Here is a 12,259-nt window from a genome sequence, read left to right as displayed (position 1 = left end):
ATATACGGAGACTGGCTGGCTGGCAAACTCGAGATCCATCTACACACGATGACGATGCAATCACGCGGATGGATCTGGATATGGTTGGGTAAAGTGACAAAAAAAGAAGCGAGAGGCAGGAGTACAATAAAACGGAAGACATGGTCGCCTAATTCGCGTCTCAAAAAGGATCAAGTGAATCACGCGAGCAGGAGAAAAGCTCTCCATCTGAGGTAGCTGAGAAGCGACACGAGAGAAAGCGTCGTTCCAGCGAGTATAAACGAGATAGAGACCAGCTAATCTCAGCATTCTCATGAATGACGAACATCAGAACGGTTAATCGGCCAAAAAAAAAAGTCACATCGACACTTAAACGATCATCACGTTTGTTTGCTCGATTGTGTCAGCGGCGCTACACAATAAAATGTCCACAATCGAACGTGTAAGTACTCTCGAACCCGCATTTGACGATCATGCAATATATAGACGTAATAGGCTGATGTGGTGAAACGAATTAGTCGTCTTTTTTCTTTTTCGTTCTTTCGATCCGAGCGAATTAGAGACTGATCATCCGCGACTGGAACCCCGTTCCACGGGAGAAGGGACCCCTTCCGTGCAGCTTGTGTCCACTGTGTTCTCTGCAGAGTGACTGGTGAATAGGTCAATGTGCCAAATAAGGATCTACTTTGCTCCTAGAGGGATCTATCGTTAATAAAGAGATCTATTGCTAACATAGGGTCCTATTGCCAACAGAGGGAGCTTCAAGGGTCTTGCAAGGGTTACGTTGGCTAGGTCTGGGCTAGGTCCACACTGACAGGTGTCCCCATAGTCAAAACTGTATTGTCCGCAGAGCGACTGGTGAATAGGTCAATGTGCCAAATAAGGATCTACTTTGCTCCTAGAGGGATCTATCGTTAATAAAGAGATCTATTGCTAACATAGGGTCCTATTGCCAACAGAGGGAGCTTCAAGGGTCTTGCAAGGGTTACGTTGGCTAGGTCTGGGCTAGGTCCACACTGACAGGTGTCCTCATTGTCAAAACTGTATTCTCCGCAGAGCGACTGGTGAATAGGTCAATGTGCCAAATAAGGATTCGTCCTGCTCCTAGAGGAACCTATTGCTAACAAAGGGACCTACTGCTAACATAGGAACTTTCAAGGGTCTTGCAGGGGTTACGTGGGCTGGGTTTGAGTTAGGTCCCCACTGTCCCAACTGCGTTCTCCACAGAGTGACTGGTAAATAGGTCAATATGCCAAATAAGGATCTACTTTGCTCCTAGAGGGACCTATCGCTAACAAAGGAACCTGCCGCTAACAGGGGGACCTTCAAGGGTCTTGCAAGGGTTACGCGGGCTAGGTCTGGATTACGTTCCCTTTGTCCCAATTGTGTGCACCACAGAGCGACAGGTGAATGGGTCAAGTGCCAAATAAGGATTTGTCCTGCTCCTAGAGAGATCTATTGCTAACAGAGGGACTTTCAAGGGACTTGCAGGGATACGTGAGTAGGGATGCGTGTGTATTCGAGAGAGAAAGAAAGAGCCAATGTCTAACGAAATTCGGGGTAAGCTGCGGAAAACCTACAAGATCTGGTCCGCAGATAGGTCCTTTCTCTCGTGGAACGGATTTTCGATGTCAGGACACACAACACCGCGGTTGTACCCTTGGGAAGAACGCGGTCCTTGGCACGTGCGCCTCCGAATAGATCGTAAACCGGAAAAAATTGGGGATATGGCGGGTTGTGTGTGTGTTAAATCGCGTCAGAGTCCCGCGGTGAACCGGATTGTTGGGTGGGTGGGGGAGGACACCGCTTACCTGAATATAAAGATGAAAAGTACTAAAAGGGAAAAGAATACGGCAACGTTATCCATGGTGCGCAGCATCACGAACAACTGACGGCGGAGATTCGGTAGGAAACGGACCAGCTTCAGGATCCTAAGCAGCCGAAAAGTACGGAGCACGCTCAGCCCAGAGCTGCCGCTTCGCTCCTCGACGAAGGCCTGGCAGATTTCTACGACACTAAACATTCGAAACGAACAGTTTATAATGTATTATACGATCGTGGTATCGTCTTTGTTGCGCATACAGTCGCGAAAAAGGTTTGACACCTTAGCTATAGGTTCTCTCCGAGCTACATACACGTGTGCCATAATTTTTGTCCCACGGCCCTGATAGAAGGAACAGAGAAAATTTTCTCTACGCTATTGGATAGCCCGACCCTTTTAAGATATATACCTTAAGCTCTGTAGCTAACACGTCAGTTTGCTGTGAGCAATTATCGTTGAAAATTTTTTCCATGACGACTCTCAGAAAATGTGACTTTCGAGTGGTTGCATATTACAACTTTTCGCGTGGTTTAAATAAAAAATTACTATAGCTCAGCGAGGTCTATACCATTCGGGTCTATCTCGCAGCTGAAGTGGGGACGGCTAGGGTTGATATGTCTGGACTAGGACTGTCACGAATATTCGAATATTCGAATAATTGGAATACCCGAATATCCAAATATTGGTATTAAATGAATTTGGTATTCGAAGTATCCGAAGAATGCGTAGTATTAATTTTTTATTGTACTGATTACGAATGTGAACACAATATATGTTTTCACACTTAATTATAAAATTCTTTTCAAATTGGCCTCTGCAATTATTTGCTTCTCAGATTCCTATTCGGTACAAACGGAAATTCGATCACTTTGTACTATTCGAATATTCGAATATTCAAATATTCAAATATTCGAATACATCGTACTATTCGAATTATTCGGAGTATTTGAGTACCTCGTACCATTCGAATTATTCGAAGTATTCGAATTCTTCGAATGAATTATTCGTATTCTAAACTATTCGAATTATTCGAGTACTTTGAATATCCGAATACTTACAGCTCTAGTCTGGACCCCATTAAATAACACTATTCTTCGTTGTCAGATGAGATATTTTAGAGAGATTTGTGAAAGGATAAAAATGATGATTTTGTTAATGACATACCTGAGTACCACGACAACCCCGTCAAAGACGTTGAATCCGTTGCTTATATAGCCGAACGGGCCCTCCGCTATTATCTTGAGTAACATTTCCACGGCGAAAACGGCCGAAAACACAATATTGCTTATTTCAACCACTATGGTTAATTGCTCTGGCTGTTGACCGACGAACAGAGAAAAAAAGATACCACGTTCGACGCGTGTGTTTAAGAATGAAGCGTTCCATCTACACCTACCGCTAATGAACTAACATTCGCGAGGTGGATCATCTTGAACAGAATTAGTTGAATATCTTTCATGGAGATTAACAATTTAATAGCTCGAATACGTTCCTATAGAATAAAATAATGTCACCTGTGACGAATACTTGCAACAATTACAATTTCTCATGAATTATTGTAACATAAAACATTTTACTATTGTTTTTTATCCTAGTGCACTGTTTGAGGCAATTAACGATCGAAGGATCTGTAAATATATTTAAACATATCTTAAATTCCAAGGCTAGCAATGCAACAGTTTATTAAACAGTGCACAAGGGTTAAATATAAAATTGAAAAATTATTGCAGACAGTAATTGTTTACTGTAGCGCTGGCAGTAGTATTTATTTAATAGAATAATTGTTTATATAATTTTATATTGCTTGAAGATTACGCTTGTAATTGCTTGTAATTAGAATTGTGATTTGTAATGAATAGTATTAAATTACATGTTTCTATAGAGTTCATAAAAAAATAATTCTAAATGAAAGATTTATACATATAAAGTTTAAATAAAGTTAAAGTAAAACCAATAGAATTACGTAAACTATAAAATATTATGAGAAGAAAACATTGGTAATGTTTTAATTTGTATTCGACATACTTTTTTCAACCTTCGAATTCAAGAGATTCAAGCTATTCTGTTTCCGATAGCTCACCCCTACATTAGGTGGTACGTAAGTTATGGTACAATCGAGATGTAAAGAATTCTTATTTAACCAATATTTTTGATCTAAAAACTGTAACCTAAAAATCCAACATATTTCAAATAATCCATTATATTAAACTATATATGTATACATTAATAATTAACAGTATATCCATTAAAATCTTATGAAAATTCTCCTTTTAATATGCCATCTCATCAAACCCATAATCTATAAAAGATTTACTTCATCACAGTTCCAGGTAGCATAAAGCTAAAAACAAAATAAAAATTTTATTAACCTTCGGTCGAATCGTTCCATTTCACGGTGTCTGAAGCGATAAAGAAGATAAAGTCTGCAGTCTTATTATGACAAGCAATATAATTTCATCGCTCAAAGTATTTTCACACATAGGATAACTCGTTTTTACGCCCTCCCTTATCCGATACCCAGTTTTAGACCGCGTAAATTTATGCAAATTCAAAATTATCAATACTAATACGTAAAAGTTATTTCTATTCTACTGACAATAAAGTTTCGATAATTTGGACGTAATCATTCCCATTGTAGTAGCTATGATTGGAGACAAAATTATTCTCGAAACTTTATTGTCGTACTTCGCAACGTCGAACCTTAAAAAGGTGAATATATCTCGATTTTGAGTTTCGGGAATTTGGATGTAACCGTTTGCATTGTTGTAGTATTGACCGGGGGAGCGAAATTATTCTTGAAACTTTATTGTCACAACTGGAAACGACAAAGGTTGAATAGTCTACCAATATTCTCTTGGCAGTAAAGATTCGAAAATTTCGACGTAATCCTTCCCATTTTTGCAGTTATTCTTGGAGCTGAAATGATTCTCGAAACTTTATTGTCGTACTTCGCAACGACGAAGCTTGAAAATGTGGATACATCTCGATTCTGCCAATAATCATACACACAACACCACGTGCACACCCCGTTCTCTATCCTCGTTAGAACCAACGAAGTGAAATACTGACCTGGTTGTGGTACTCGATGCCCATGCTCAACGTATTTATCAGAATTGCCACCAGGATACCCTGTTGAAAGTACTTGTGCTCGACCAGCCTCTGGATCGAGCGTCTTATGCACCGCAACGCGCTAAAACACCGGCCGCCGCATGATCTCAGCACCCTCTTTGCGCGCGACGACTTCGCCCATTTGTCAGCCTCGTCCGGCCATTGATCACCGGTCGCCTGAAGCTCGCAGCAACAGGAGCAATTATCAGCCTCGGACGTCAGCCACTGTGCACGATCCTCCAGAGTGATGTGACGGTCCCTTATACCTGAAACAAATCCACTCTCCTTATACACACACGTGACCAGGGTGTCCTTGAATACCCTTTTGTTCCACGCAGACTTTACACACTGGTGCTACCAGCGTTGAACGTAATATTAAATTAGTTTGTCTAATACAAATGAAAGTAGTATTTACACAAGGTGTGACAATAAAGTTTCGAGAATGAGGACATTAGTTGGAGACGGAATTATTCTCGAAACTTTATTGTCACAAATCGCAACGACAAATGTTATTTGACCTATGACCGAACAATATGTATAATAAATATGTACTGACTTACTGCATGGGATGTTCGCGAAGTGATATACAGCAATCTAAGAATTTTGCCGTGGGTAGTTGGTGGTTCTACTTTTCGACATTTCAGAGAAAAAGCCACCCTTTCTAACCGAGACGTCCTTTTTACTTATTCACTTGTAATTCGCAAACTACAGAAGATATTACGAAACAATTTAGACAGATTTTGTATCGTTTTTGGTTTTCCACGTATCAGTGGAAAGAAATTTTCCAAAAAATGTAATTTTGTAAATGTCTTCCTACCGACATATGAAGGACTAAAAACAACATGAAGTTTATCTAAACTTTTTTTCAGGTGGTTTCTCCCAGACCCACTAAACAACAGCGAAGTTACAGAAAAATCGACGAATATCACTTCGCGAACATCCTTTGTTAGTTACGGTTAAAGGTGCTTATACATATACGAAGTGAGTCAATAAGAAATACTATCTAAAATAACTCATTACTTATTAGTTCTATCAAAAAACGTTTTACTGAAGTATTATAGCATTTGAAGGGATGCATCGGGTGGGTACAATTTGATATTTTTTATCTCACTTTTTTTTGAGATCAAGGTGACCTTGAGTTTTTTCAAGATCGATGCATCTTTTTCTTTTAATACCACGTTGCTGCCAATAGAAGGACGAATTCAATGACCTACAGCATGATGGTATTAAAAAAGAAGATGCATTGACCTTGAAAAACCTTAAGGTCAGCTTGATGTCCAAAAAAAAATAGGATATAATGAAATCAAATTTTATCCGTCCGATGAATCTATTACAATGCTATATAATTGATCAAACCGTTTTTCGATACAACTAATAGATAATAAGTTATTTTAGATAGTATACCCTATTGACTCACCCTGTATAAAACTGTCGCGATATCGCGACAAACGTCACTCTCTTGGATTCGAAACGGCGAACAACAATGCATAGGGGAGGGACAAGCGGGTAAAACTTCGGTACGAACGTCACTGTTAGGCTACCCGTAGGAGGACAAAAGGGATCGTACCTTTTGTGAGCGAGTTCAAGAATGAGTCCAGCGCCAGCTGGCCAGTTGGCAACGCGGCGCTCAGCGCGCCGCTCAACGCCAGCAACTCCTGACAGGTCATGGCTTCGCTGCCGCCCAGTTCCGCCTGCATCTGCGGACCGACACGTGCGCGTGACAGATCGCGAGTGTAATGGTCGCGTTTTCGTGAAAAGCGCTATCACTGGACGGTAGAGAAACAGGTCGGGTTTGTAAATTAGACGAAACAGACAGAAACAGAGTCTTTAGTGTCCACTCCAACAGGTGTCCAATGGTTTTACCATCATGTACAAACTAATTCCGTAACGGTAGATATCTACGGTACTGGAAATATACAGGGTGAACCAATAACTTTGACCACCATTTTATTGTGTGTGGTGGACTTTTCAGAAATTTCACCTGTATTTTTTTTTTAAATGCTATACTTTTGTGTTCCTGCTATAATAGTGGGTGTTCAATAATTCAATAAGGCGGGATAATGAATAAGGAGTGTAACAACGATTCTTACGTTTTTGGTGATTGGACAATTGTAATGTTGCCTCGATACAGACGAATACCAGTGTGAGCATATCTCCTATGAAGTCATCTTTTCACTCTCCATTACTTGATATCGAATAAGCTCGTATTATAGGGCGTTGAAAACTTCTGAACATCCGGTATGCTACTAGAGACGAAAAGGTATTGTGCGCCATTTAAAAAAAAAATGGAAGTGACTTTGAAATTTTCGAAAACCCTCTAATCACGAAAAAAATTGCTAGTGGTAGATTATGGCCACCAAGGTGTCGTACAACCTCTGGATATAAAGTTTCTTCGTATTTCTCAAAATAACGAAAATATTCTAGATGGTCAAAGATATATTGGTCCACCCTGTATTCGTCGCATTACTCCTAAATTGTATCCACAATCGATCAAATGATTCGTATTACATTTACTTTGGCCAAGATACTTGGTAACACGTTTCTCCAATAAATATCTATTTTAAATAATTTTCCTAATAATGATAAGTATAAGTAATAATATGTTTAATATTCGAGCGATTCGATCAATATTTCCAGTACTGTAAAAAGTGTAGATTTCGTGAAAACAGCTTTGTTACCCGGTCATTGCAGCTTTCATTCAACAGTACAGTCGCGATTTGTACCCGCATTGTATTTATTCAGCGGACAATTATCGCGAGTCTACTGTAGTGCGTTGATCAAGAAGTAAATTGCTAACAAGGAAACACCGCGAACGCTGACTCGCGGATTGGAATGAAACTCTGTGTCTTTATAGAGTTATTCTAGACAAAAATAATGGTATATTTCGTCCGTGGCCAATCGTCCTTCAAGGATGTGAAAACTAACCTCAAAGTCAAATAGGTACTCCCACTTTGTCGCGTATAACTCTTAACATTCAAGTAATAGAAAAAAATGTTTCAAACAAAAGTTTAATAGTACAATAAGCACTATACACATGCTTTAACAAAATTTTGAAAAACGTGTTTTAAAATTTTCTCTTTATAAATAAAAACTTTTTCCAAAATTGTGTTAATGCAAATTTATAATTCTTATTGTACCATTAAACATTTATTTGAAACATATCTTTCTATTTCCAGTATTTTAAGAGTTATACGCAAAAAAGTGGGAGTACCTATTTGACTTTAAAGTTAGTTTTCACATTCTTAAAGGGTGATTGGCCACAACTGAAATATACCGTTATTCTTGTTTTGAATTACCCTATAAACCCAAAAAGTTTCATTCCAATCCGCGAGTCACCGTTCGTGCTATTCCCTTGTAATTCATAAGACTGATTCGTGACAGTAGTGAATACCTGCATGTGGTCAGACAACGGACTCGACCAGACATTCCCGTCACCGGTCTGCGTCATTTTCTCGCTGGAACAGACATTACGTTCACCGGGCGCCACCGTCGAACTCGTTTGCAACGCGTTCCCGACGTTGTTGCTGCCGTGCAACAGCACCACGTCGCTGAACATCACGCTGCTTCTTCTTCTGTACTGAGTGCATGGCGGACTGAGCAGCGCATTATTCGTCTAAAAATCGAATATTGAAAAATTCAAGGATTAATATTTTAACAACAAGGAAACACAGCTTAACGATTTTTGGCGACAGATAAAAAATTTAATGAAAATTAGCGTTAACTGTCCAAAAATAGAGAAATATCAAACTTTCGAGAATGACAATTTTGTCAAGGTGACATTAAGAGACGAACTATTTATTAAAAATTTTCTACTATTTTCGGAGTGTAAAGACAGACTGTAATTAATAAACTATAATAATAATACTTGTTATTATTATTATTATTATTATTATTATTTTTATTGTTGTTGTTGTTGTAATTATTATTATTATTATTATTATTATTATTATTGTTGTTGTTGTTGTTGTTGTTGTTGTTGTTGTTGTTGTTGTTGTTATACCTGTATACTCGCTTCGGTGGCGTTCGAAACGACGTTATCGCTTCCGTTACAAGACACCGAGGACGTTCTGTGGGTGCCCAAACGGTTGCACACGTTCGACGAAACGTCAGCTTCAGAGACCTCAGGACTCGCGCGAGGTGCAATCGCCAGGTTCCCGTTGCTGCCTCCATTACTAGCGATAGCGGTGGTCAGGATCGCGGCCTGTGTCGGCGGACTGTTCCCTGTGAAGTCTGTCAGCGAACCGCTACCGATTCCCTGCTGCTGATGTTGGTCCGCGTACTCGATGGCAGCGAGCAGACGGGGACACCTTCTGTGATGGAGCCTCCTATCTGCTAACGGACGATTAAAGCAGAAATTAAAAGCAGCTGCAAAATGGGATGAATAATAGTCTGTGCGTACTCGATGGCAGCGAGCAGACGGGGACACCTTCTGTGATGGAGCCTCCTATCTGCTAACGAACGATTAAAGCAGAAATTAAAAGCAGCTGCAAAATGGGATGAATAATAGTCTGAATAATGGTGTCACTACTAATCTGACCAATATTCTGCTAATAGTCTAATTAATGGTGTCACTACTAATCTAACCAATATTCTGCTAATAGTCTAATTAATGGTGTCACTACTAACCTGACCAATATTCTGCTAATAGTCTAACTAATAGTCTAACTAATAGTCTAACTAATAGTCTAACTAATAGTCTAACTAATAGTCTAACTAATAGTCTAACTAATAGTCTAACTAATAGTCTAACTAATAGTCTAACTAATAGTCTAACTAATAGTCTAACTAATAGTCTAACTAATAGTCTAACTAATAGTCTAACTAATAGTCTAACTAATAGTCTAACTAATAGTCTAACTAATAGTCTAACTAATAGTCTAACTAATAGTCTAACTAATAGTCAAACTAATAGTCAAACTAATAGTCTAACTAATAGTCTAACTAATAGTCTAACTAATAGTCTAACTAATAGTTTAACTAATAGTTTAACTAATAGACTAACTAATATTTTAACTAATAGTTTAACTAATAGACTAACTAATATTTTAACTAATAGTTGGCTAATATTCTGACTAATAGTGTGACTAATAGTTTGACTAATAGTCTGCTAACAGTATGCTAATTGTCTAACTAACCATCTAATAGTGGGATTAATAGTTTGGCTAATTGACTAATAGTCTGGCTAATAATCTACTAACAGACTACTAATAGTCTAAATAATAGTCCAACTAATAGTCTGACTAATATAGTGTCACTAGTAATCTGACTAATATTCTGCTAACAGTCTGCTAATAATTTAACTAATAGTCCAACAAATAGGTTCATAATATTCTGACTAATAGTGTGACTCATAGTTTGACTAATAATCTGCTAATTGTCTAAGTAATAATCTGACTAATAATGTGATTAATAGTTTGGCTAATTGACTAATAGTGTGGTTAACAGGCTGACTAATAGTTTGCTAACAGTCTAATAAAAGTCTGTTAACAGTCTGCTAATTATCTGTCTAATACTCGGACTAATAGTCAAACTATATGCGTGAATAGTCTCACTAGCATAGACTGCTAATATTGTAATTATTATTCTCTGCTAGTATTCTGACTAATATCTACTTCTACGGCCTATATTATGTTATAATTGCGTTACAACTTCTACTGTTATACTGTTTTCTTGAAATAATAAAGATAATATTCTGTTTACACCTTACAATTAAGTTACAACACCTACTGCGACTATTTCCTTGAAATAATAATATTATGTCTACGACATAATTACGTTTCAACCCCCGCTGTTACTATTTTCTTGTATAGAGGCTAACGGACTCGACCCGTAGATAAGTAATAACAGTAATAATAACACTGTGTTCATATTATAAATAATTTACAACCCCGACTTTCTAGTAGATACGTACACACCAATGAACTCATACCCTAAATTCACCATGACTTCGTAAATTTGATACCTTGGAAATTTAGGAACTAAGAGCTTGAAACTCCGAGATTTTGAAAATTTAAAAACTGCAAGATTTGAAAATTTGAACATTTACGAATACAAAAATTTTATAACCTGAAAACATAATACTTTGATAGTTTAAGATTTTGGGAATCCGAAAATTTTAGGATCTGTAAGACCTTGCGACCTTAACAATTTGAAGAATTCGAAAATTTGAAAATCGTAGGATCTGAAACTTGAAAAATTTCGGTTGTGTATGTATACATATAGGGTGTTTCGTTTAACTGGAAACGGTAGAATATCTCACGAAGGATTAAAGTTATCAAAAAAATGTTCACACTTAAACTGACTGTTATTTTCAGTGTTGGCCATTTCTTTGTTGAAAACGAAACACGTACAGTTTTCATTTGTTTGATCGTTTGTTTTTATTTCGTCACGTAGGGTTCAACTAGGCGATTTGCATTGAACTGACTTCTTAAAATCTTACTAATTTATCACTTCCTACGACAGGGAATGATATCATGTGGCAGTTCGTTGTATTCATCTCAACAAACACTATCATAATATGAATAAAAAAATACAGGGTTCCATTTAAAAAAATTAACTTCACTTTGATATTTCCCCCACTAGTACACTTATAGAAAAATTATTTATACCACGTAATGTCCTCCTTTGTACCAAACAACTTTTAAGATATTCCACCGTTTCCAGTTAAACGAAACACCCTGTATGTATAGACAACAAAACTTGGAATTCCTATAAAAATCCGCAGTCTAATAATAATAATTTTGAGACACCCGGTAGATTCGACGAAGAACACCATTCTTACGGAATGGGACGGTACTTGCCTCCAGGTAATCTATTCGAGGCAGGACCGGCTGAGCTTCCCCGAAACGGATGTCCGTGCTGTTGCTGTTCCTTAAGTAAATTCTGCTCACGTTTCTGCTGTCTTTTGTATAAATACAGTCGGTACCTCTTCATTAGCCGCCTCTTGCCCCGCCGCCACAGGTGCGCGATATATCTGGGAAGAGAACACGCGGTTGTTCCAGAGGCCTGTATGAAAATCAACCCACTCGACGACTATTTCGAGTGTTACCGGTCGCCCTCACGGTTCCTCGAGTGGTCTCGCTCAACAGATGCCCTCTCCAATTTACTATTTGACTTCCAATCCACCCCGAAATATATTACGTTATCGAGTTCGAATCTTTCGATAAATCATGGGATAAATCCATCTCCGCTAGATCGTACAGTCGAATAGATTATTACACACGTGTGATTTCTACGAAACAATTCATTCAATTCCGTTACGTATCGTGTAATCAATATCGATTGGAGTACTATACAGTACTCAATACTCTCTATACAGTGTATATCGGACACTTAGTACACGATAAGAGT

The 12,259-nt window shown here is 38.2% G+C and overlaps 1 protein-coding gene across 1 annotated transcript in view; it reads right to left on the bottom strand.

Annotated features, from left to right (window-relative positions):
• The window catches only part of LOC107185505 (voltage-dependent T-type calcium channel subunit alpha-1G-like), a 126,388-nt gene that overhangs the window by 35,958 nt on the left and 78,171 nt on the right, over nucleotides 1–12,259 (bottom strand). Inside the window, 7 exon segments of the mRNA XM_015573197.1 lie at nucleotides 1,791–1,994; nucleotides 2,966–3,117; nucleotides 4,871–5,175; nucleotides 6,477–6,606; nucleotides 8,301–8,522; nucleotides 8,910–9,238; nucleotides 11,710–11,882. Coding sequence (XP_015428683.1) covers nucleotides 1,791–1,994; nucleotides 2,966–3,117; nucleotides 4,871–5,175; nucleotides 6,477–6,606; nucleotides 8,301–8,522; nucleotides 8,910–9,238; nucleotides 11,710–11,882 — 1,515 coding nt within the window.

This window comes from Dufourea novaeangliae, unplaced genomic scaffold (genome assembly GCF_001272555.1).
Source record: "Dufourea novaeangliae isolate 0120121106 unplaced genomic scaffold, ASM127255v1 scaffold48, whole genome shotgun sequence".
In the NCBI taxonomy this organism is placed as follows: Eukaryota; Metazoa; Arthropoda; class Insecta; order Hymenoptera; family Halictidae; genus Dufourea; species Dufourea novaeangliae.
The sequence above is the reverse complement of the archived record's forward strand: the minus strand, read 5'-3'. Positions and strand labels throughout refer to the sequence as shown.